Genomic DNA, 27192 nt, shown 5'->3' on the forward strand with positions numbered 1-27192 from the left:
TATAAATGTCCATGAGGCACTGTTGACCAATGACCAGCACAGAGGGCTACTGATGTGAGTGATGAGCAGGCTCCTTTTCTTTTCCATGTTAGAGATGAGCAAAGTGATTCTGAAATTGGAAATTCAACCTCATTTTTCTGATTCTAACAAGCTTGAATTCCATGAGAGAGTTTTCTAGGCAATTGGGACATTTTAGATTCGGGTTGAATTTATTCAGGACCCAAATCGATTTCGTTGGCAGATTTGACCAAATTGGACCTGAATTGGAATGTAAGAAATGTACTACTCTCCCTCCAGCCTCTTCTCTTATATTTTATCTTTTTTTTCCTTCCACAGCATGGCTTCTCTGCACACTGGCGTTTGGTTGCTGCTGGCGTGGGGACTGATACACACAAGTTCATCCTCTTACTATGGTAAATCCTAATTATTCCATTCATTACTCACCGTTAGGTTTCATCTGTTCAATGTTATGTTTGATATACCATTATATATACATCTTTAGTAGTCAATGTACATTATACTTACAAACTGCCTGGCCCCATAACAACCATGTTGAGGGGACATCACGGTTTGTGGTTCCATAGATCAGCTGCAGGAAACTCCTCACAGGTATCCTCTGAAATATAAAGCTGTAGATGCACGTACAGTCTGCTGAGATTCTGCAGGAAAGTTGTTGGAAATGGGAATTTTCTGCACTTTCCAAGCTCTGATAAGCGAAATCCAGCATTGCGTCTCCATAAAACAATCTTTTACTGGTCACTTCTTAAAAAGATCCATAAAGTGCAAAGTCAAATGCTACGCGTTTCAGGCATCAGGCTCTATAGTATGTTGATTGACAGTAAATTAGGTCCTTGGTTTTTTTAGCCTGTGGTATTTAACCCCAGTGGTGGAATATATCATGCCCTGCACTTCCAAATTTTTGCTTCATAAAGTTGCAAAATGGGGAGTTATTTGCTAAAGTATTTTGTGACATTTAGTATTTTTAGCCCACTCTATTTTTGAAAACTGGATAAAAGTGGATGGGAAAGTGCTGCGGTTAGCCTGCCAAGCTGATATAAGCCAGATTTATCAATTGTGACTTTTTAAAAAGTCACAAAAATTGTCACGGTCTTTCTCTAGCAAAACGGTAAGGTAGGAAGTGGGGGTAACATCTCAAGACGGAAGTTTCAGACTTGGTCCAAATGTATCAAAAATTGTGAGATATTTAATACATTTAGTGCAAAGTACTACATTGCAGACTCCTACAAAGCAGACTTAAAGGGTTACTGAGTTTTAAGAAAATGTTTGATAGATTGGAAGAAAGACGAGACAGAGGGGATATGATAGAAACTTTTAAATACATAAAGGGAATCAACAAGGTAAAAGAGGAGAGAATATTTAAAAGAAGAAAAACTGCTACAAGAGGACATAGTTTTAAATTAGAGGGGCAAAGGTTTAAAAGTAATATCAGGAAGTATTACTGTACTGAGAGAGTAGTGGATGCATGGAATAGACTTCCTGCAGAAGTGGTAGCTGCAAATACAGTGAAGGGGTTTAAGCATGCATGGGATCGGCATAAGGCCATCCTTCATATAAGATAGGGCCAGGGGCTATTCATAGTATTCAGTATATTGGGCAGACTAGATGGCCAAATGGTTCTTCTTATCTGCCGACACATTCTATGTTTCTAGATCATAGAGATGAATCAAAAGTTTTGATCGGTGGGGGTCCGAGTGCTGAGACCCCCGTCGATTTCATGAACAAGGAGAGAGAAGCACCCATTATCACGCTCTTCTGTCTCCTGCAGCGAGGAGAGACATTGGGCCAGATTTATCATTACACTTACATCTTACTCCACTTTCACATATGTCAAAAGTCACTTCTGGCCAAGTCAGATTTATTAATGGCCCTTTAAGACTGTGATAAATGTGGTTTGACGGTAGCAGTTTATCCTTCAGTAAGCTGCTTTACAAAAATCGCACGTCTTTACGAAAAAGTTGCATGTTCTATTAAAAGTCACATAAGATAAGCATGGTCACAATTTTTTGTGACTTTTTGGTTCATTTACATAAGACAACACTCCCACTTTCAGAAAACTGGCGAGCATAGCACAGAGCCAATAAAAGGCGCACATTTTTGCACAGTTTTAGTGATTGCACAAACATTTGCGACTTTTTCACTACATTATTTTGACTTGAGCTAATGATAAATCTGGCCCATTGTGTTTTGTGCTGCACTACAGTATTGCAGGCCGGGCCTACATCTGTTGCCCTTTGCCTATTATGGGAACTACCGTACCATGCGATCCCCTTAACTGTAATCATTCTATCCCGTACTTACAGTATAACTACCGTATCCCCATGTGAATGTACCAGGAACTGGTAAAGGTTTTAAGTTTCACTTGCATAGGCTTTCTGTCAAACCATGTTGACCCATGTCCCTCCTGCGCATTTTTTTTTAGAAAAGTGAACAGCATTGCATATAGGGAAAAGTTGCAAATTGTTGCGCTAAACGGGCCTTGTGCACAGTTGTGTGACCTTTCTATGCCAGCAAACAGGCGTCATTAATGAATCCTCTCAGGGCTTAATTAAAGGGGTTGTGTCACTTCAGTAAGTGGCATTTATCATGTAGAGAAGGTTAATACAAGGCACTTACTAATGTATTGTTATTACCCATATTGCTTCCTTTGCTGGCTGGATTCATTTTTCCATCACATTATAAACTGTTTGTTTCCATGGTTACAGACCACCCTGCAATCTATCAGTGGTGGTCGTGCTTGCACGCTATAGGAGAAACTGTCAGCCTCTCTGTTGGCTGGGACCACAGGAGCACACATAGGCTGGTGCTTTTTCTTATATTGTGCAAGCACGACCACCGCTGCTGGATTACAGGGTGGTCTGTAACCATGGAAACGAGCAGTGTATAATGTGATGGAAAAATGAATCCAACCAGCAAAGGAAGCAAAATAGAAGTTTTGAAAAGCAGAAAGGGGGAAATTTCTTTCATATGAGACCACGCCTAAATCCACCCAAAATACATACACATCCAATCCCACCCAGTCCCCTTAATGCCCCTACATAGTAATTATTCCCCCTTTGTACCACCACACAGTAGTTATGCCCACATTTTGCCCCGTCACAGTAGCAATACCCACATTGTGCCCCCTCAAGTAGTAATGCCCACATGTGCCCCTTCACAGTAGTTATGCCCAGATGTGCCCCATTCACAGTAGTTATCTCCAGATATGTGCCCCCTTCACAGTAGCAATGCCCACATTGTGCCACCTCACAGTAGCTAAGCCCATATTGTGCTCCCTTCACAGTAGCTATGCCCAGCTGTATCCCCTCACAGTAGATATTCCCACATGTGGCTCGTCACAGTAGTTATGCCCAAATTTTGCCCTGTCACAGTAGCAATACTAACATTGTGTTCCCTTCACAGTAGTAATGCCCATATGCACCCCCTTCATAGTAGTTATGCCCAGATATGCACCCCTTCATAGTAGTTATGCCCAGATATTTGGCCCCATCACAGGAAGAAAAAAAAGGCAGCTGAGCTGAATGGTGAAGCAGGGAGCGGACAGTTCCCTGCTTCACCATCACAGGCAACTGTCTCTGTGTCCTATGGATGCGGAGACAGCTAAGAGCAGGAAATACCTCGGCCATTCCGTGACTGTGGTACAGCCACTGAAATCCAGGACTGTCCCGCCGGATCCTGGATGGTTGAGAGGTATGCTAGTGCACTGTACATTATTGAGGGATTTATCAAAATTGGTATAAAGGAAAATGTCCCAATTAGATTGATCCTTTCATTTTCCAAAGAAGCTCTGAAAAATGAAAAGTGGAATCTGATTGGTTGCTAGGGGCAACTAAGCCAGTTTTCCTTTGCACCATTTTCTATTAATCTCCCACTCTATGTACATGTAGAGGCAGAGGACTAGGCCGGCTGGCTGGGTCCCCCTCGCCCCTTCTCTTAGAGGATACAGATGCTATGGCTGCTACGTAGGAGTTCTATTCTTGTGGACTCTACTAATGAACTGAACGGGTTCAGGGAGCGAGATTACATTTATAAGTGTTTGGTTTTGTCATTTTCATGTAAACATCATCTGTCCTTATAACTGTTGTAATTTTCTCCTTCATTTTATTCCGCAGATGGAATTGAGGAAGTGAATAATGACTTTATTGAAAGTTGTGCAAAGGAAGCCAAACACCTGGTAGATACGGCCTATAAAAACACCCGCCAAATGTAAGCAGACGTACAGGGAGGCGGTGGGTGATGCAGGCTGTGGTTTTACAAGTCCAATATATGACGATAACGACAGCATCCAAACCTAGAAAATGTTCCAGGATGCTAGGAATTTATGCCGCTATCCCATATAACTGGTTTGTGTAAAGATGTGCATACAAACTATAGGGCAGGTTTAGAAAACGGTATAGTAAGAGAAAAACTCTTTGTTGCCTATAACGACCAATCACAGCACAGCTTCCATTTTCCAAGAGCAGAATGCAGAAAGAAAGCTGTGTTGTGATTGGTTGCTATGGGCAACAAACACATTTTTCTCTCACTTTCACACTTCGTGTGAGAAAAATCATACATTTACATTACCTTCTATTCATTTTCTTGTGTCACAGTTAATGAAACTATTTTATGGAATGGAAGCATATATGATAAGTGTTCTCAAATGTCAGAACCAGTGCCAGTCTTTAGGCTGGTCGATGCATTGTGCAAGTTTCTATTGATGCCCTCACCCATGATGTGCCATATAGTGCCTGAACCAAACACTCATTCAGTGCCCAAATACCATTGGAAAAGGCCCCAAATAACACTCAGTGGGAAGATTTACTACTCCTGTAAGTGGTGTAAACCTAGAAAGGTTGTCTAGATCTGCACCAGATTTATCACAAGGGCTCAGGCAGGGATAGACTATTGGGTAGCTTAAAGGGAATCTGTCAGCAGATTTGTAGCTATGAATCTGGCTGACCTGTTACATGTGCCCTTGGCAGCTGAAGGCATCTGTGTTGGTCCTATGTTCCTATGTGCCCCCATTGCTGAGAAAAGTGTTGTTTTATATATATGCAAATAAGCCTCTAGGAGCAACGGGGGCGTTGCTGTTACACCTGGAGGCTCTGCTCTCTCTGCAACTGCCGCTCCTCTGCACTTTGATTGACAGGTCCACGCAGTGAAAACATCATCACATCTGGCCCTGTCAATCAAAGTGGAGAGGTAAAAAAAAAAAAAAAAAACAGCAGACGCTCTTTGTCTTCAAAACATCTCTTTCTTTATTTCATCAATGCAGATACATATTGAGGACGCGTATCGGCCATGTAGGCTGGACGGACCGATACGCGTCCTCAATATGTATCTGCATTGATGAAATAAAGAAAGAGATGTTTTGAAGACAAAGAGCGTCCGCTGGGATTTTTTGCCACATTTTCATTGTAGTGATTCCTTTCCCGTGCCGACGAATTGGAAGTCAGGTGCTGACCATTTTTACAAGTAATCAAAGTGGAGAGGGCGCAGCAGCTGCAGAGGAAACGGAGCCTCTAGGTGTAACAGCAACACTCCCGTTGCTCCTACAGGCTCAATTCTATGTATTAAAACATTAATTTTCTCTGCAATGTGGACACATATGAACATGGGACCAACACAGATGTCTTCAGCTGCCAAGCGCACATGTAACAGGTCAGCAGGTTTCATAGGTACAAATCTGCTGACAGATGCTCTTCAGTTTGAGACAGAGTTTTGGTAGGAAGTAGGTAGGAAGTGTTTAAAGATTAGGCCACGTCCTGTTCCCATGAAGCAACACTTCTTTTCTGACAATCCATGTCTCCATGTCAGGATAGGGACAGATCATTTCTCTAAACCTAGATGTGCCAAACTTTACCACATTTTGGTGCAATTTACTTAGAGTTGCAACCTTTACCAACAAAAAATACTGACTAAGTAAAGCCAGACCTCAAAGGGGTTGTGGGGGCATGGCTTAACATGGGGTGTTAAGTCGCTATGTCATAATGTGGCTCCCAGTATTAATAGTGCCTCCATTAGTGCACCCCAGTAATATTAATGCGTCCATTAGTGCCCCTGAGAATTCATAATGCCCCCATTAGTGCCCCCAGTAATAGTAATGCCTCCATTAGTGCCCCCCAGAATTCATAATGCCCCCATTAGTGCCCCCAGTAATAGTAATGCCCCCATTAGTGCCCCCCGTAATAGTTTTGCCTCCATTACTGCCCTCCAGAATTAATAATGCCCCCATTAGTGCCCCTAGTAGTCCCCCCAATAATAGCAATGCCCCTATTAGTGCCCCCCAGTGATAGTAATTCCCCCCAGTATTAGTAATGCCTCCATTAGTGCCCCCCAGAATTGATAATGCCCCCATTAGTGACCCCAGTAATAGTTATGCCCCCCATTAGTGCATTCCAGTAATAGTAATGCCCCCATTAGTGCCCCCCAGTAATAGTAATGCCCCATTAATGCTTCCTAGTAATAGTAATGCCCCATTAATGCTTCCTAGTAATAGTAATGCCCCCATTAGTGCCCCCCAGTAATAGTAATGCCCCCAGTAGTGCCCCCCAGAATTACTAATGCACTCACCTCCTCCATTTGATTGTGCCACTGTGAACACTTGTTGCTCACTGGAAGCTCAGGACAGGAACTGCGCTCCAGCGTGATGATGTCTCGCAGGTCGTGTCCTGCACATCTAGTGAGCAGCGAGTGTTCACCGCGGCGTGATCAAATGGATGAGGTGAGTTATTTTTTTATTTTATTCTTAACGCAAAGGGGGGGGGGGGGCGATGGGGGCAGGAGTGAAGGCTGTACTAATGAGCGCTCCACACTGGAAGTCCTCATTAGTAACAGTCCTTATGGAAAAATGCCGGCAATTATTATTGCCAGTAGAAAAAAATTTAAGGTAAATAGTAGCTTAGTGGCTCAACCAAGAAACCAAAAAAGGACAGGTGCACACCCCATGGCACCCCCAATGCCGTAGCGAAAATAATAAGAAAGTAGATATAAGAGCGGGGGACACTCAATATCTAACAATACAGGTGAAACTCGAAAAATTTGAATATTGTGCAAAGTTAATTTATTTCAGTAATGCAACTTAAAAGGTGAAACTAACATATGAGATAGACTCATTACATGCAAAGCGAGATATTTCAAGCCTTTATTTGTTATAATTTGGATGATTATGGCTTATAGCTTATGAGAACCCCAAAGTCTCAATTTTGAGGTACCCTTTGCTCAGGGGGTATGGATTAATTAGCTGACTAGAGTGTGACACTTTGAGCCTAGAATATTGAACCTTTTCACAAAATTCTAATTTTAAGCTGCATTAATGCAATTCCTTTTAATTTGCATTACTGAAATAAATGGACTTTTGCACGATATTCAAATTTTTCAAGTTTCATCTGTATATGGACTACCGCAATTGCCCAAATAGCAAAACACTTTATTCTCTATATACAGATATTGAGTGTCCCCCTCTCTTATATCTACAGTAGAAAATTACCGGCACTGGCAGGGGCACTAAAATTCCGGTTTGGCGGTGAGATGCCGGCCAGGTGGCAACCCTGTTCCCTCCACAATCTAGGTGCACAAAAAGATATAATAAGAAACCGCTCAGCACAGAATTGTCAATCTGCTTAGACAAACAGAATAGTATTCCAGGGGGGACATTCACTGTAACTACCCTCTGGAGGAGCTAACATGTCATTCTACTACCCAGCTTGAAAGAACGCTTAAGGAAGAAGATAGTTGAAGCTCGCGACCTCATGGCTTACTTCAAGCAGCCCGTTGCAGGAAGCAGAAACGCCATACGAGCTGCCGATTACATGGGCACTACTCTGCAGCTTCTGACAGGAAAAGTCCAATACTTTTATGACCGTCCTTTCAATATTACAGGTACCCAAGTCCACTATTAATAGGTAAACCACCTGCGAATGAGGGTTTACATAGCTTTCATAATATTTTCCCAGCTCTAAAGGTCCTCACACACATTAAACTATTTGAACCTATCATTTTTGGTGGTAATGGCTGACCTTCTAATTCAGGGATCAGCAATCTCCGGCACTCCAGCTGTTCAGAAACTACAACTCCCAGAATGCTCCATTCACTTATATGGCAGATAGAAGAACAGCCAATCATGTCTCTATGCTGGGAGTTATAGTTTCACAGCAGCTGGAGTGCCGAAGGTTGATGATCCCTGTTCTAATGTGTATAGTGAGCTCCCAACGCTTCACCAACAGAGAAGACTCTGGAGTCCTCAGGGGAGAGAAGGACCAGGTGATTGGAATTTCACTGTACATCTGCCTTAAAGCTTGTTTGTCTGGTGATCCGTCCTTCAGGCATTGTTTGCCGGCAGTATATTGTCCTGTGTAAGCAGCAATGTTCTGCCGATAAGTAAAGAATCTGTATGGGGATGAACAACTGAGCAGATGATTGTAAATGAGCCCCTAGCTGCAATACTAGACACTTCCCATGGACGGGAGCGATGCTGTTTCTGTGAGAAAAAAACACAGGCCACCCCTTTAACGTCATAATGTGTGAGGGGATGTATGGAGCGGGCCTCTGCAGTGGCCTGGGCCCGCTCCATACACAGCGAGTGGCGGCTGTATCATACAGCCGGCACCTGCCTGCACTGACAGGATCCCGCCGCCCCTGTCATTTAACCCCAGTGTTGATCGCGGCACCTGTGAGTAAAGGCAGAGGGATTGGAGCCTCCGCAGTGAAGTTGCGGGGCTCCAATTGGTTGCCATGGCAGCCTGGATGCTACTGAAGCGATCCTGGCCTGCCATGGCTTTCTCCATACTGAGCTAATTAAAAAAAAATAAACATATTAGGTATCACTGCGACTGAAAATGTCTGAACTATTAAAATAAAACATTTACTGTACAGTGAACGCCATAATAGATTAAAAAAAAAGATTTTAAACACGCAATTTGAAATTTTTTTAGTCATCTTGTCCCCCTGAAAATCAAATAACAGTGATCAAAAAGACCTGCATACCACAAAAATGGTACCAATAAAAAATACAGCTCGTTACGCAACTAAACAAGCCCTCATACAGCTCTTTAGACCGAAATATAAAAAAGCTATGGCTGTCAGAATATGACAATGCAAAGAAAATTTAGATTTTTTTAAAAGTTTTTTTTTTTTTTTTAAAGTAGTAAAACAAAAAAACCTATACAAGTTTGGTATCGCTGCATTCGTATTGAGCCGCAAAATAAGGCCTCATGCACACAACCGTATTTTGTTTCCGTGTCCGATCCGTTTTTTTTTTGCAGATAGGATGCGGACCCATTCATTTCAATGGGCCCGCAAAAAACACGGACAGCACACCGCGTGCTGTCCGCATCAGTATGTCCGTTCCGTTGCTCCGCAAAAAAAATAGTGCATGTCCTATTTTTTTCTAGTTTGCGGACAAGGATAGGCATTATTACAATGGATCCGCAAAATAAACGGATCCGCAAAAAAAAATGGATGCCATACGGAACGTCATCCGTTTTTTTTTGCGGATCCGCAATTTTCAGACCGCAAAACACATACGGTCGTGTGCATGTAGCCTAAGGATGTCATTTTTAGCGCACAGTAAACGCTGTGATGTCAAAAACCCCAAAACCTTGGCGGAATTCCTTTTTTTTTTTCAATTTTGCCACTCAAAGAATTTCTTTCCCGTTTTCCAATACGAGATATGGAAAATTAAATGGTGGCAATAAAAAAATGCATCTTGTCCCGCAAATAAAAGCCCTCAAATAGCTATGTGAATGGAAAAATAAAAAAGTTATGGTTATTGGAACATGGGGAGGAAAAATCCAAAATGAAAAAATGAAAATAGGCCTCGACCTATGCCATGATTGATGTGATTGATGTAAAAAATGAAAATCAGACATCGTATAGTACATGGCAATACCTTTCTAACAAAGCAATAACCAGCCCCCTGTACCTCACATGGGTCCATAGACCTCCACATTTACTGCTCCAGTTGCTCTGCTAGATTATGTTCAGCTGGCAGCTCAGTGGGCGAGTCCTTTCTGCCGCAGCTCTCTCCCTGTAACTGCCATAGCTTCTAACAGAACATATGGCTGTGCAGTTGAAGATTTAAAATGAGCGCATGCCACTGGCTCAGTGAGATGGACAAAAAATATGGAAAAGAGAAAACTTCAGGTGGTGCTATACAGATACATTTTTTTGAATAGCTCACTGGCTATACAACATTTTTAATTACATGCAATTACAACATTATTTAGATACAGGAGCTGGTTTAAAAAATGTAGAATATGCTTTGTGACCCAACCCCTTTCAGTTGACTTTTTCATTATTGTCAAACCTTGTATTTCAGATCTACTAACAAAGAAACAGATTGACACTATATCTCAGATATCAGGCTGCACAGCACAATACCTCCCAAAAGCTTGCCAGAACAATCAATATCGCACCATTACTGGAGAGTGCAATAACAGGTGAGAGGCTATCACTAAGGTCTCCAAATTAAAATCAGAGTTAGAAATTCTCCACTGGAAGTAAATTAATTTTCGTCTGACTGTTTTCAGGAGAAATCTCAATCTTGGTGCTTCCAACACTGGGTTTACACGTTTGCTGCCTGCACAATATGAAGATGGCGTGTCTCTTCCTCGTGGCTGGACTGAAAATCGTATGATTAATGGATTCCGTCTCCCTTTGGTAAGAAAAAAAAGGGCTGGTTGCAATCCTCCCCGGGACAATGTTTCAGTGAGTCAATTAATAACCAGGTGTCCAAAATCTGTTACTTTGTGGTTAAAAGGGATGCAAATGAGCTCTTAACAAGCTCTGCCTCTGATGCCACCAGATGTAAGGCAGCTATCCTAGAAGTCAATGTTCGACCCTTTAAATAGGCCTTGAGACACGACTTGGATAATAAATAAGCCAACATATCATCTGAAGACAGCTGTTTTGGGGTGATTTCCCCTCATCAGTGCAGAGCAGAGAGTACTGGCTTAACTGGGTATAAGGCCTAAGTAAGGATTTGGGGGCTATCTGTCTTTTTGAAAAGAGCGCCTTAGTCAGCGTGAGGAGACTTAGAGGCCATACAGGCTCCTCTGGAATTCTGTGAAGAAAAAGATGCAAATGAGCTCTTAACAAGCTCTGCCTCTAATGCCTCCAGATAAAAGGCAGCTATCCTATAAGTCAACGTTTGACCCTTTAACTAGGCCTTGAGAAATGACTCAGATATTAAATAAGCCAACATCTCATCTGCAGACAACTGTTTCGGGGTAATTGCCCCACAACAGCGCAGAGAGTCCTGGCTTAACTGGGTGAAAGGTCAGAATTTGGGGGTACTTTGTGGTTGAAGCTCACAGCTATATTTTTAACTAGGCACGTCAAGTATCCAATGAAATCGTAAGATTCCCAACTGAAAATATCACCCTGGACAGTGGCCGAGCACTTATCTTCATGCAATGGGGACAATGGACAGATCATGACCTTGATCTCTCACCTGAGACTCCTGCAAGGGCAACTTTCCTTGAAGGTATTGATTGTGATACCAGCTGTGCAAGAGAGCCCCCCTGCTTTCCACTCAAGGTAAACAATGCATAACAAGCTAAGGTTCCTTTTTATACAGGTGGCGATGGATGGTACAGAAATTGGATCAGTGTTTCTTTAAGGACCTTCACATGGGCAGATTATTGCCCAAACGAGTAGCAGCATGAACGATAGGATTTTTTGTGTGGCTGTTTGTTTTACATTATCGTTGGCAACACATCCCATTTACATTATGTCAGCATTAAGATCCAATCAGCTAACAAATGGGTAATTGCTCACTGGTTGGCTGATCGGCCTTTTACACAGGTCAGTGATTGGCAACAAACATTTTTTCGGCAGATATTCGGCCCATGTAAAATCATCTAGTAGTACAGTGAACCAGCGCCCAATTTAGCACACCCTCTCTGATTTTTCTGTGACAGATTTTCAATTTCTTTTTATTCTAAGCCAGTCATCCCCAACCAATGACTCAAGAGCCAAATGTGGCTCACTTGGCCCAATTGCGATATGAGCCCCAGACTTGCAAAATTGCAGACATATCCTAAACTCCATACAATGCCATTTTCCATTGTATTATACCTATTTTCTTTACTATGCAGCATGTGTAATGTGATGTACTATTTGTTTCACTTTCTTTGCTTCAGCCAGTCTGTGCTCAAAGGGAATCAGAAAATAACCTATTATTTAAAGGGATTGATATTGATGATCTATCCTTATGATAGGTTATCGATATGTGATTGGTGGGGGCAGAATCCCAGCCGATCAGCTGTTTGAAGAGGAAGTGGTGCTGTAAGTGCTGCAGTCTCTTCCTGGGCCAGTGATGTCCCGTTCATTGGTCACATGGCATAGGCCCAGCTCAATCCCATTCAAGTGAATAGGGCTGAGCTGCAATTCGAGCAAAGCCGCTATCTAATGGAGACCACAGCACTTTTTCAAACAACTGATTGGCTGGGTGTTGGACCTAACCAATTGGGTTATCAATAGTACCCATAGTACAATAACACCCGAAAACCCCTTTTAACTCAAGTTTTTATGTTAAACATATTTTTTTACGAATTTTTGGTAATTATTCTTATTTTTTTATGTCACTATATAAAAAGAAAAATGGCCACTAAGCCTAAGAATAGGCACTACTGGTCTTTACAGATAGCTTTTCATCATTATCATCATAGACAGGATTACAGTGACAGATATAACCTATATATAGATAAAACAGATTCCACCATTCACAATATGTGATGGTCACATCTTATGAACTTCCTCCTGACCTTTGCACAGGTCACAGAGCATGCCTAGAAAACTTACCCATAGAAGTCAATTAGGGCCCCACCTTTCCATTGTGTGTATGGCCCATGGTGGCTTCTGTAAAGTATATCTCTAAATGCTGTTAAGAACTGCTCAGGCGAGATGGCCGCCCCCATAATCATGTTCAGTAAATAGAATAAAAAAAAGGATCACAAAATAAAAACAGATTCTAAAAAGGATATTTCGCTATCTGTTTTTATCAGGTAGAGCAAATCATAGACGACACACTCCTAAGAGATAACATCTAAATGCCTATAACTTCCTGGCCATACAGACGTGTTGAGTTCCAAGTTTCACATTGAATATGCCTCTACTACATTTTTCAGTGGAATGTGTCTTCTGATAATCATGCACAGTTGACTATGGTTTGGGGACTTCTAATGCACATTGCGTTCTTCTTTGAGAGGACCAACCCACTAAAATATACTCTTCTTGCACTGCAAATTTTAGTGGTCGTCTCCAAGAGCATGTAGCAGCCTTTAATGGCTATTAGCATAGCGCGTCTATGTTATTCACATAGTATGCAGCTCTTTCACTTTGTATTAGAACGGCCATGTTATGTAGAGAGTATAGAGCACTGCGGGGCACTACGTTTAGATACGTTGACTGTTTAATCTGCATTTGAAGTTGTTTGCAGCATTCATAGTTATATACACAAATCAGATCTGCCATTATCGAAAGGTCATTACATGTTTCGATATGCTTCTGATTCCTGATTAGTAGTAAAGGAAGTGAGATTGTAGATCTAGGACAGTGATGGCGAACCCCAATTATTTATCACAAAGTGCCAACACAGCAATTTGCCCTGAATACTATAGTCCAGTATAGTCTATCTTCCATGTACTTTATTATTTAGCTATAATAGCCTGCCTACATCCAGTGAACTGCCTGTGCTGTTCATAGTGCGTCCTGCGCTGAATGAATTCCAGGAAAAGTCTAAGGCATATTGGTACACCATAGACTTTTTACAGGGTGCAGGTGCCCACAGCGAGGGCTCTGAGTGCCGCCTCTGGCACCCGTGCCATAGGTTCGCCACCACTGATCTAGGAGATCGCTGTTGAAAGAAATGTCTTCATAAAAGGTAGAAGAACACATGGAGTAAGGGGCAATCTGCTGCAAAACTCTTAGACAGTTTCACACACATACAATATGTGCTCTGCGTCATTGGGTGACCATCCGGTCATTCAGTTGTTTGTTTTGGAGGGTTAAGTCAAAAATTAAACACTGTTTCTATTATGTACTATATAAACGGCTCTATAAAAGCCCCATATAAACCCTCCCATGTAGCATAAAGTAATTAAATTATCTTCTGGAGTCATTCTTCTCCCCAACCACTGGAACATGGTCTCACTTACAAGACAATGGCGTACTGTAGGTGTCGTCATGAGGCTTAGGGTACGGTCACACAGTCAAGTTTCCTGATGCAGTTTTCAAAGCCAAAACCAGTGGTGGATCATAAAAACACAGAGTTTAAAGGACAGATACAACTTCTCTCTCTTTTTTTTTTTTCAATTCACTCCTGGCTTTGGCTTTCAAAAATGCAATGTGTCTGTACCATAACGGAGATGGAGTCCCATCAGGATTCTACCTCATGTGAACATGTGCAAAGTTGTTCTCTCCCCCCAAAATCGTACCAATCATAGTTGGAGGAATCATCTTGAAAAGGATGTCTACTGCAATGTGTACAAAAGGGCTGACCTGCGAGGAGAGGGGCATAGTGACAGAAGCCAGCATCAGGAGGTGCATGTCATTTAGATTTTTTTATGAGGGCCTCCTCTGTTCAAACTGCATTCCTCAGAAGGCTGACTTTAGTATAAGGGAATGTTCACACAGTGGATAAACACACGTTAGAAAAATCCAAAGTGTATTTTCCATAGAACCTGCAGCAGAAATCCGAGGCTCACCCTTGGATTTTTGCCAATGATTTTTAGTTTATATGATGTGGAGCCACCAGTGGATTTACTCCCGTTCAGTGGGACTAACCCAAAAGTGACCTCTTCTGGAAACTGCCAGCAATGCACATGTTCATTTTATTCATCTTCAACAAGGTGGATTCCTATAATAATCAATCGTCGTGTGAAAAAAAAATATTAAGATTTACAAACAATATCTCTTAGCAACCATTAGTGAAAAACGCATTACATCTGGACGCAATGCATTTTTCACTGAAGGCCTATTCACTTCTATGGGGCCAAGGCTGCGTGAAAAACTCAGAATATTGCACATGCTGCGATTCTTACGCAACGCAGAACTGCGAAAAAAAAATGCTCATGTGCACAGACCCTTTGAAATAAATGGGTTAGGACTCAGTGCAGGTGTAATGCGTTCACTTCACACATCGCACCCGCATGGAAAACTCACTTGTGTGAAAGGGGCCTTACAGTGCTTTCCAATTTGTGTTGACAGGAGCATGCCTCATTGACAAGGGGGATATAAGCACCCAGTAGTCAGTTTATAATTATCCGTGCTTTTCCAGGAGGAGTAACAAAGGAATGACATGACACATGTAGAGTTCTAAGGATGAATGCTCCAAATTTTATTTTTCCCTAGGAATGCAAATATTCACTTAAATCTGAAGAAAGCTGACAGGTCCTTTTTAAGTGGGTTAAAGCGGTTGTCCCATAAAGACAATTCATCCATATCCACAGGATAGGGAATAAGGGGGTCATTTATTAAGTCCAGCATTTTAGATGCTGTCTTAAGGTCCGATATAGCTGGCGGTGGATCTGCCAGTGTGATGAGGCACCGGTCTCTACATAATTTCGGTGGATCCACCGCAGCTTCTAAATTTAAGACAGCTTCCTTGCTGTCTTACATTTAAACCATTTTCTACACCTAAACCTGGTGAAGAAAATGGTAAATGAGACGGGCCAGCCGGCCGTCCCCTTCCCTGCCCATGCCACGTCCACTTTTTTAGACCTGGTGTGAGCGGGGAGAAGTCATATATAGGCGTATTTCTGGTTAGTAAATGACCCCCTAAGTATCTGAACAGCAGGGGTCCGACTGCTGGTGCCCCCACTGGTCATGAGAACGGAGGCCCATGCTCCCTATTTGAATGGAGCAGCAGATACATGTGTGTCTAACGCTCCATTAGACTGCTGGGGATAGCTGGGTACAATGCTCAGCTATCTCTGGCAGCCCCATACTGTTGAATGGAGCACAGCATACATGTGTAAATGCCACTCCATTTAAACAGGAGAGAACAGACCCCCATTCTTGTGATCTGCGGGGGCCCCAGCGGTCAGAACCTTGTACATCAGACACTTATCTCCTATTCTGTTTATAGGGGATACGTTGTCTTCATGGGACAACCACTTTAAAGGGGTTCTCCGGGTTCTCCTATATCGATGACCTATCCTCAGGATAGGTCATCAATATCAGATCGGCGGGGGTCGTGCATAGTGCACACGTGCTGTCTCCAGTCTCTCTTCCTGCTCACCACTGTTGTTCATGGCAAAGCAGAGACGGGCAGGAAGAGAAAAGAGAGATGGCACGGATCGGCGGGGGTGCCGGGTGTCAGACCCCCGCCGATCTGATATTGATGACCTATCCTAGGATCCAAGGATAGGTCATCAATATAGGAGAACCCGGAGAACCTCTTTAAGCCCCTTTAATCACAATACAAAGTAGAACATTTGGTACAGGGTATGGGAGTCCTAGAAGGAAAACACTCTCTGAAAAGCTTATTAAGAAGGATACTTCTAACAAAAAGGAAATGTCTAAAGTGGCAAACCCATTTCAGTCTAGGGCCCTGTCGAAAGAAAGGAAGAAGAAAGCCCATGAATTATATTGTGGCATCTTTAACTTCTTAGGGGCACACAAAATAAATCCTGAAAGAAGAACTACATTTTAAGATTAGCAACCAACATTTGGTATTTTAGATTTATGCACAACTTACATTGTGATATTCGGTTTCTTTTCTTGCCTGTAGATTCCACCAAATGATCCTCGGTTTAGAAATCGCAGTGACTGTATCCCATGCTTCCGCTCCTCTCCTGTATGCACCCCGGGATCTCCAATCCGTGAACAGATTAACATTCTCACCTCTTTCCTCGATGGGAGTCAAGTGTATGGCAGTGATCTGCCACTGTCTTTTGCACTACGTAATAACACAAATCAGTTTGGACTTATGGCCATTAATCAGAACTTCACGGATAATGGGCTTGCATTTCTTCCATTTGAAACTGCACATGAAGACTTCTGCGTCCTGACGAACAGATCATCTGGAATCCCCTGTTTCTTGGGAGGTATAAATCTGACATAGTTACAAAGTTAAAAAAAATATGGTGAAACATTGAAAAGTGTTCAGTAGTGGATTGGTCTACTCACAAGTACTCATTTAGGCTTCTAGATGTGGCATCAACATCTACACCCCTGATAGCCATAAAATGTTGTAAACTCTCTGCATGTTCTCATGATTGACCCTTAAAAACTCAATACATGCTCTGCTCGCACTGGCATCATGATTTAAATTTTTATAGGAGCCATGAGGGATATGATGGATCTGTTAGGACCACTAATGATCTGCTCAACGGATCTCTTTTTTTCTTCATTGACTTATACGGTAGTAGGTTAGTGCTGTTTGTGTCAGGTATCAGTTTCGACTGTCAAAAAGCAACTATAGCCTCAAAGGAGTGTACTTATAGTGACACTACACTTTCACAACAGATGCACATTCATCCAACAGTTTTCTCCCATATATGGCCGACTTATAGTGACACTGTAGAGTAAAGAGTTCACGGCACTCAAATATGAAGAAATGAAAAATGTTATCTTTATTGAAGCCACCATTAATTTTCAATATATAGGGCCAACATTTCGGTCCCTCCCGGACCTTGTTCCCGGCCTGTAGTAATCATGGAGTGAGGTGGCGTGGTGACCACCACGTCACCTCACTCCGTGATTACTACAGGCCGTGAACAACGTCTGGGAGGGACTGAAACGTTGGTACCTATATATTGAAAATTAATGGTGGCTTCAATAAATATTAAATTTTTCATTTCTCCATATTTGAGTGCCGTGAACTCCTTACTCTACAATTTTGGGATATCTCCCCATCACTGAGCACCAAAGTATACTTACAAGTGGAGTGCCAGCCATTTGATTGCATTATAGTGGCACTGCACACTTTGGGAAAAGTTTTGATTAGTGGGGGTCTGAGTGCAAACACCCCGAGCGAAAGCTAGAACGAGGAGAGAGAAGCACTCACATAGTGTTTTTTCTCTCCTTGGTGAAGCTAGATAAACTCAATAGAAAGTCTATAGGCCTATGTCCGCCGTGAAGGAGAGAGCGCACACTACGTAAGTACGTATTTCTCTCCCTCATTGTGGAGTCTTAGCACTCGGACCTACACTGATCAAAACTTGAATTATTTTGCTATGACATATCAAAAGTTTTCCCAAAGTTCAGAGCCATTTTAATCCGACCATACACATGAGAAAACTGTTGAATGAATGGGCATCTGTTCTGAATGGGAAAGGGGAGAAAACCATTGCAAGACACCTCTGGAATGCTTCTTAACTCCTTGAGAAACAAAAGGATCGAGCAGTTGGTAATTAACATGTCCGATCCCTTTCTCTGTTGGCATCTGCTGTCAGGAGAGAGTTGGAAGGCACTCACACGCATTACATAGTTGGCCAATTAAAAACAAAGAGGCAAGCTTAACACAAGTGTGAATATAGCTTACATTCTTATCATTCTCCCTAGAACCATGTTTGAATGAAAGCCTAAGCCCGATAATGTGACTTTTCTAATCTACTATTTTATTGTCATTCTACGGCTCTCATGACTTTCTCAATCATCATTGAATATCTTCTTTATTAGACTATAAGATCCTTTATTTCATTATTTGTAGGAGACCCCCGTGTCAGTGAGCAACCTGGTCTCAATGCCTTTCACACACTCTTTGTACGTGAACATAACCGCATAGCTACAGAACTACGGAGGATGAATCCGCGTTGGTCTGGTGAGACCTTGTATCAAGAAGCTAGGAAGATCGTAGGGGCACTCTTGCAGGTGCTATATTTTTTTGTTTTTGTTTTTTTTTGTTTTTGTACATTCTTTATAATTGACGTTTATATTTTTTCCCATATTACAGAAAATCACATACAAAGATTGGCTGCCTCTACTGTTGGGATCAGAGTTGCCAAAAGTTCTCCCTAGATACAGAGGTTACAATGAGTCTGTAGATCCAAGGGTGGCCAATGTATTCACTATCGTGTTCCGCATGGGCCATACTCTCATACAGCCACTCATATATCGTCTTGATGATGGCTATCGTCCCTATGCTCCAGAGCCACAGACCCCCCTAAGCTTGACTTTCTTCCATAGCTGGAGATTGGTCAGACAAGGTAATATTTTCATGTCAGATCAAACAGTATAACACACAATTTACATTGGTATTCACAATGGTGTATAGCATGATGAAAACAAGCTTGTGTTACTGAGATTGATATCAAAGTTAAGGATTCCTGTGTGTAACATTTGTGGATTCTTCCCCTGCATTATATGGACCATTATTTCTTACCATAAGACATGCCCATGTCTCCAAAATCCTCTGCTAATCAATCTGTATAGCACTTATACACAGATTGAAATCCACTGTATAACTATGGAGTTAAAGAGGACCTGTCACCTCTCCTTATATATTTTTTATTAACTACAACCCATTTGGAAAGTCTTCAGACACCTACATTTTTTCAATTTTTTTTATGTTGTAGCCATGTGAAAAAAATCTAGTCCCCCCCCCCCCCCCCCATGAATCTGCACTCAGTACCTCATAATGAGAAAGTTGAAACTGAATTTTAGAATTTTTTGGAAATGTATTAAAAAGGAAAAACAAAAATTTTGCATGAACATTAAGTATTCAGACCCTTTCCTAGGACACTTAAAATTCAGCTCTGGGGGTCTCCCATTTTGCTTGATCATCTTTCTGATGTTTCTCCACCTTGACTGGAGTCCACCTATGGTAAACTCAGTTGATTTGACATGATTTGGAGAGATACACCCCTGTCTATATAAGGTCTCACAGCTGACAATGTACATCAGAGTAAAAATTAAGTAATATGGAGGAAATAACTGCCTGTAGAGACCAGAGACATGTGAAGGGTAAAATAAAATTTCTGCTGTGCTGAAAGTTCCCAAGAGCACAGTGGCCTCCATAATTGGTAGAAGTTGGGAACAATAAGGAGCTTTCCTAGAGCTGGTCACCCCTCGAAATTAAATAATGGTAATGGAAAGGACTTGTTAAAAAAGGTGACCAAGAACCCAATAGTCACTCTGGCTGAGCTCCAAAGATCCTGTGTGCAGATGGGGGAAACTTCCAGAAGGTCACCCATCACTGCAGCACTCTACCAATCTGGGCTGTATAGCAGAGTGGCCAGAAAGAAGCCTCTCCTCAGTAAAATACACATGAAAGCCCACCTGGAGTTTGCAAAATAGCACCTAAAGTACTCTCAGACTACAGTAAACAAGATTATTTGGTGTAATAAAACCAAGATTTTACTTTTTGCCTTCAGTTCTAAGCATCATGTGATGCTTAGAACTGAACCAGGCACTTCTCACCACTTTCCCAATACCATCCCTACAGTGAAGCATGGTGGTACCAGCATCATGCTCTGGGGGTGTTTTTTCAGTGACAGGGACAGGGAGAATGGTAAGGGTTGAGGGAAAGCTGAGTGGAGATATTCTTAATGACAACCTGATCCAGAGTATGATGGACCTCAGACTGGGCTGAAGGTTCCCCAATGACACAGCCAAGAAAACATTAGAGTGGCTTAGGGACAATTCTGTGAATTTTCTTGGCCCAGCCAGAACGCTGACTGGAACCCAATCAAACATCTCTGGACAGACCTAAAAATAGCTGTCCACCTACAGTCCAACCTGACAGAGCTTGAGAGGATCTGCAGAGAAGAATGGCAGAACATCCTTAAGGAGGTTATGCTATGATTGATGTAAAAAATATAAATCAGACATGATATAGTACATGGCAATACCTTTCTGTGTACCTCACATAGATGCTGAAATCTCCACATTCACTGCTCTGCTAGATTATATTCCGCCTAGCAGCATAGGGAGTGTGTCCCTTCTGCTGTAGCTCTCTCCCTGTAACTGTAACAGCTTCTAAAATAACATATGGCTGGCGGTAAAGGTTTAAACTGAGCATGTTCAACCGGGTCAGTGAGACGGACAACAAATAAGCAAAAGAACAAACAGGATATATTTTATTGAATAGCTCTCTGGCTATACTACATTTTTAATCACAGGCAATTGCAAAAGTATTCAGATTCAGGTGCTGGTTTGAAAAATGTAGAACATGTTTCATGACAGAACCCCTTTAAATCTAGCTGTACCTCATCATACCCAAGAAGACTGGAGGCTGTAATCACTGCGGAAGGTGTTTCAACTACGTACTGAGTAAAGAGTCTCAATACTTAGCGTATGTCAATGTAAAATTTTTGTTTTTCCTTTTCAGTAAACAAGCAAAGATTTTGAGCATTCTGTTTCTCAATTTCTCATTATGGGGCACAGAGCACAGAATGATGGGGAAAACTTGATTGTCTTTAACATTTTAGCAAATGAGTGCAATATATCAAAATGTGAAAAAAGTGAAAGGGTCTGAAGACTTCCCGAATCCATTGTACTTATGTTTCCCATGTAGTGACAATTTTTGAGCATTTATTCTTATGAATCTATGTAGTGCTATACTTTTATTATTCTTACTAGAAGTTTGTAATTGAATTAGATGCTCCAGAATTATTATTACATGGGGAATTCAAGTAGTTATTTAAACAGACATGTTAGGATAGATGACAGGTCCTCTTTAAATTATAAGATTCTGGCATCCTTCATCCAAATTTATGTCTAGTCAGAGGCAAGATGACTACTATAAAGATATATTTAGAGGTAAATCGGCATGGAATGTGGGACCAAAACCAAATGGGGTTAAAAATTGAATATTTACATGGACTAAGCACATTTGTGCCCCAGTAAAGTGGTAGTCACTTTTGAAGTCCAATTAACAGTTCGACTAACAAGATAAATTTTCTGCGATAATATTTGTGACTTTTCTGGACATAAAGACCTGAACATTTAGGAGCATCCTGTTAAACAATCTGACATGTTGCACGCAGGTGGAATTGATCCTCTTCTCCGTGGACTGATGGCAAATCGAGCAAAACTTAATCGTCAAAACCAACTGGTCGTGGACGAGTTAAGGGAGCATCTCTTTGGGCAATTGAAACGTACTGGGCTTGATTTACCAGCCCTAAATTTGCAAAGGGGCCGTGAGCATGGTGTACCAGGTAATTACTGTAGATTTTCATCTGTGAGGGGTATGACATGCAAGCAATCCTCAAATACTTAATTTTTTTTCCCCAGGGAGAAGTTTTACAGTGCATGTCAAAAATAGCAAGCAAGCTTTACTTACCTCCACCAATCCCGCCGGGTCCCCGCTGCTCCACCTCTCCTGTCCCAGCTTGACACACCAGGAAACATCTTAGCCTGTGATTGGCTGAGTGGAGCTTTTTTGGTATTTCTGGCTTTATTGAGTGGAGACAGGAAGTACAGAGCAGTGGGGACTGGAGCAGCATCAGAATAGCAGCATCTGGGATCGGTGGAGGTAAGTAAAGCTTTTTTTGCTATTTTTAACATATATTCAACAGTAGGCTGCTCCTGGCTGTATCTATTCTCTTTGCTGAGTATCTGCTCTTTCTGCTAGAGAGTGATAGAGATACCAGCAGGAACGGGAGGGGGTTGGCAGATTGCACTGTACTAGTCTTTAGTTATGGAAGAGAGCAGACAAACGGTAGTCTGCAGGGAGGACAAGGTAAAATCACACAGAGTGTGTATTAGAGTAGAGAGACAGCAAAGAAGAAAAGAACCAAGGCTCTGCAGGCATAGAAAGGGGGAATCACACAATCCTCAGCATCAATGTCTGCGAGCACATGGGAGATATCCCTCATGTGCTGTAGAAGAGTAAATCAGTACAGAGCTGAGAGCTAGTGAAACCAGCAGCATCCTGGCCACACAGACCTCACATCCAGCAAGTATTAGGGGGAGGGACATAACACTTGATAAAAGTCTGATTGCAGATTGCAAACTGCTTATTAGGAAGTTGTAAAATGAATGAAGGAATGAAGATTTCTTTAACCCAGTAGTAATCACTAACGTAACTAATTTTTCCTTGCCAAATTTGTCCATAGCCTTTGATACAAGTTGTTGTTAGGGACATGTAATTTACATAATTTGTAGGAGCTCGGTAAAGTGTTAATGATCAATTCAGCAGAAATTTTAAGTATAAAACAGAAAATACCTGTTTTGTATTAGAACACATTGTTGGAAATGGCAAGTTAAGTGTAGAATTCCCAGGACTTATTGCTTAATATGTTAGGCTGAAACTTCTAAACCTGCGCACTGGACTGTTTCAATTCACGCTTTCTGAAATTCTTAAGAAATCTCTGTACTTAAGTCCAGTGGATATGTGTTTTTTTTTACAAAATCAAATGATTAGCTTAGAGCAGTTTTCCTCAACTTGAATCCTCAGGGCCCACCTGACGCTCATGTTTTCAGGATTTCCTTAGTATTGAGCAGGTGATATAATTAGTGTCAATGCATCAGGACTTACCACGCAGGATATTCTCAAATCATGACCGGTAGGTGGGCCCTGAGGACTGAAGTGGAGGAACACTGGTTTGAAGGTCGTCTTGTGAGCATCAATAACATTTCTAAACCTAATTATTTATTTTTAGTTGATGAATTTCAGCTCATTAAAATCAAGAATAGATTCTACCTCCTGATGTCCTATAGTATAAGTGATATATGACACGAGGACTTGGAATGAATACTGTAGTGCTGCAATAAAATATTGCTTTGTGTTTGAGACCAAAATCTAAAAAGGTTCTAAAACCCACCAAATTTCCATTTTATAAATATTTTTACATTTTAGGGACTTTTGAAGGGACCTGTGAAGAGACCACCTCTTACCTGCTTCCCGTTGCTCTGTTCAGACTCTATGACTTCTGGGCTGTCTTCAGTCTGCAGCATAAATTTATGTACCTGCGTGAACTTTAAATCCACAACATGTCAATTTATGCTGCAGATTTTCACCATGAAGTTCACCCTTTTCAATGAATAGGGTAAATCTGTGGCAAATCTGCAAAATAATGTAACATGTGGGTTTTGCAGTGTATTAATGGCGGATTTTGCCATGGAAATGCAGCAAATACATAGCAGAACTCACCTGCAGAAACACCATCCCTTGTGGCCGCACCCTTAACACAGATCCTGAACAGTGCCTGAAATAACGTCTGTTTAAGAGCTTATGCACTCGACCTTGTTTTTTTGTCCGCATCCGATTAGCATTTTTTGTGGGTCAGATGCGGACACATTCACTTCAACAGGGCCTCAAAAGATACGGACAGCACTCTGTGTCTGTCCGCATGTATATGTCTGTTCCATGGCCCTGCAAAAAATAAAACTTGTCCTATTCTTGTCCAGTTTACAGAAAAAGATAGGACAGTTCTACAGAGTGCAGGACGTTCTGTTCCGCAAAATGCGGAAGGCACATGGCCGGTATCCGTGCTTTGTGGATCCGCAATTTGCAGACTGAATGAGAATTGTGATATTTTGTCTAGCACATCAAAATTCATGAAGACCAAGGACTTTATGTATGCAGCTAATACAAATATAAAATTGCAGTATCGTATATATTTATTTTATGACACTTTCATTACGTCTTATAGGTGCATTAGTGATTTTGTCACCTATGGGTTTCATAAATCTTGTACTGTTCCTGAATATGGTATTTTTTTTGTGTAGGATACAATGACTGGAGAAGGTTTTGTGGATTTTCTGCACCAAGGAATGTGAATGAGTTAGCTGCTGTGCTGAATAACAGGGAGCTGGCCCAAAAGTTCATAAATCTGTATGGCACAGCTGAAAATATTGACATTTGGGTTGGCGGGGTTGCTGAACCTTTAGTTCGTAATGGCAGAATTGGGCAGTTGCTTACATGTCTGATTGGCAACCAGTTCCGTAGAGCTCGAGATGGAGACCGGTAAGTACATTTAGAAAAGACAAAAGCATTTCATGAGGTTGCAAAATATTTAAAAGGAGGATTGGAGGACCATACAAGGAAGTGGGGAAATATTCCCTAATATTTCCTTAAGGCTTCTTTCACACAAGTGTATATGCAATGCTTATATGGTGCGTACTTTGTGTACTGGAATCCACTGCTAATATTTATGAATAGGGCTATTCACATGTGCATATAATTTCCACCAATATTTGAAATACACAGCCATGTCCTAGTTTTGTGCATATTTGCTTACAAAAACATGGCTTTTTTCTTACAGAAACAACATCACACCTGTCAATACTGTATATTGTGTATGGTATTATAGAGCGGTCCCAATCAGTTGCTCTGCGCTGTAATATTAAACAACCCACGGACAGGTGTGGAAGAAAGCAGTCATATGTTTTTTTTATCCCGAACAACCTCTTGTGAAATATAGTATGAATTATAGTTATTTGAAAATATTTTTTATTTCGATATTTTATATGACCACAATTTGCTGATTTACAGGTAATATGACCAAAGGGTTATGTTTCATAGACTCCTTAATTATCTTTCTATGTAGGTTTTATTATGAGAGCGAAGGGGTGTTCACCCCCTCTCAGAGGAATGCGATAGAGAGACAGACATTTGCACGTGTGATCTGTGACAACACTAGGATTACTGAGGTTCCTCGAAATGTCTTTTTGGGCAATCAATATCCTCGTGATTTTGTAAGATGTCAGAATATTCCAGCCCTGGACCTCAGACCATGGAGAGCAAATTAAGATTAAAATGGTGAGCTTGCTTTTAAGTTTACAAATATTATTAGTCATCTGAAATACAAAAAAATAAGAATAAGGCAATGCTAATTATTTATCTTTAACCCAAACCCTAGGCAAGAGAACTGTCAAACCCTAGGCAAGAAAATCGTCAAAACAGAAAAACGGGGAATGAAAAATTTATAGAGGGAAACCTCTCCTTTTTGAGAGGACTACCCCTTTATCTAGGACAGATCTGATAGGACTATCCTTCTAGTAGACCAGTTCCAATGCAGTTTTGGGTGGTTGTCTCACAGAAGTTTTTACTGTAATGGGTTTTGATGTTGTTATTATTATGAATATACTTCCTCCCGAATCCATAGTTGCCAACAGTCTTTAATTTTTAGGCACTGTCTAATTTTTAGAGACAGTCCTAGTAAATTCTGGTTGTCCCAAATGGAAAATGGGCAGGGCATATATGCACAACACCCATAAATAGATAACCCCAGGTGGGTTTGGGGGGGTTGTCATGTCCCAAATTTACTAACTACAATGTTGGTATGTATGCAAATCAAGTTATGGTTTAGGTAAATTGCAAGAATGCAACTCCCTAATATGCATCTATTGATTGCTTTTAGCAATAGGGTCCGAGTCTGGGTATACATTAAATAAAGGTACTCTGAACCCCTCAGCAGAATACGAGATGCTTACTTGCTGTCAGGTGTAGGTGAAATAGGCTTGACATGTGCTTAACATCGAGAAGGGTTAAGCTCCAACATTCACTCTGCCTTGTATAGGATATTTAGACACAGGACTATGGCAGCAAACAGAATTCCATGCCCATACTATCAGAAATCTATATATGACTTTTGTTTTAGAGCTTATAGAACAGTCTTCGTCTTCAAGATTACACTGCCCAGCATCATCTCACTTGAATGAGGCGAGCAGTTCTACTTTTGAAGTGGAAGCAGCTCTTGCCCGAGCGCCGCCTCCTTCTCAAACAGCTGATTGGTAAGGGTCCCTGGAGTCAGAACCCCTGTCGATCTGATATTGACGACTCTCCTGAAGATAGGTCATCAATATAAAGCCCCTGCACAACCCCTTGAATTAGCCTGACCTAAATAGATTGCATTGATTCTGTCCATCTTCAAACCTTTTGTAGAAGCTGCATTGGAGAAACATATTAATATAAAAAAAAAAACACTGGGCAATCCTTTTGAGAGGTTTTTCAGTCATATATAGAATGTTTATACTAATTAGAATGTATTCATTTTAGCTTTTTTGTTTTTCAGATAACCATTACCATCTCAGAACTGGAAATAACCAGAACTCACCATATATTCTCCTGTATATAGCTCCACAATTCCATGTTCTATTGCTGTCTTTATTATTTGAAAACACTGAGGGAGATCTATCAACAGAGTGTAGCTATAGTGGGTGTAGATTTGGCATCTGGGCCATGGTGTTTGTCGTGACCCCAAAGCCCTTCTGTCACATATGAAGACACCAATATTATATGGTAGGTGAGGCTCTTTTACAAATTTTGCATTGGGGCCCAAGAGCTTTAAGCTACAC

The 27192-nt window shown here is 41.4% G+C and overlaps 1 protein-coding gene across 2 annotated transcripts; it reads left to right on the top strand.

Annotated features, from left to right (window-relative positions):
- Positions 1 to 27192, top strand: LOC120994701 (myeloperoxidase-like). 2 transcript variants are annotated; one of them, XM_040423464.1, is made up of 14 exons: positions 1 to 54; positions 337 to 413; positions 4131 to 4224; positions 7706 to 7881; positions 10319 to 10439; positions 10530 to 10659; positions 11332 to 11538; positions 16736 to 17051; positions 18659 to 18819; positions 18902 to 19154; positions 21936 to 22106; positions 24622 to 24859; positions 25443 to 25654; positions 25778 to 26505. In XM_040423464.1, exons 2-13 carry the CDS (start codon positions 338 to 340, stop codon positions 25642 to 25644), a joined length of 2145 nt encoding a protein of 714 aa, XP_040279398.1. In that variant the 5' UTR covers positions 1 to 54; position 337; the 3' UTR covers positions 25645 to 25654; positions 25778 to 26505. The 2 variants fall into 2 exon arrangements, with proteins under 2 accessions (XP_040279398.1, XP_040279397.1); XM_040423463.1 differs by lacking the exon at positions 25778 to 26505 and adding an exon at positions 26910 to 27192 and having other exon boundaries at positions 2 to 54.

This window comes from Bufo bufo, chromosome 3 (assembly GCF_905171765.1).
Source record: "Bufo bufo chromosome 3, aBufBuf1.1, whole genome shotgun sequence".
NCBI lineage: Eukaryota > Metazoa > Chordata > Amphibia > Anura > Bufonidae > Bufo > Bufo bufo.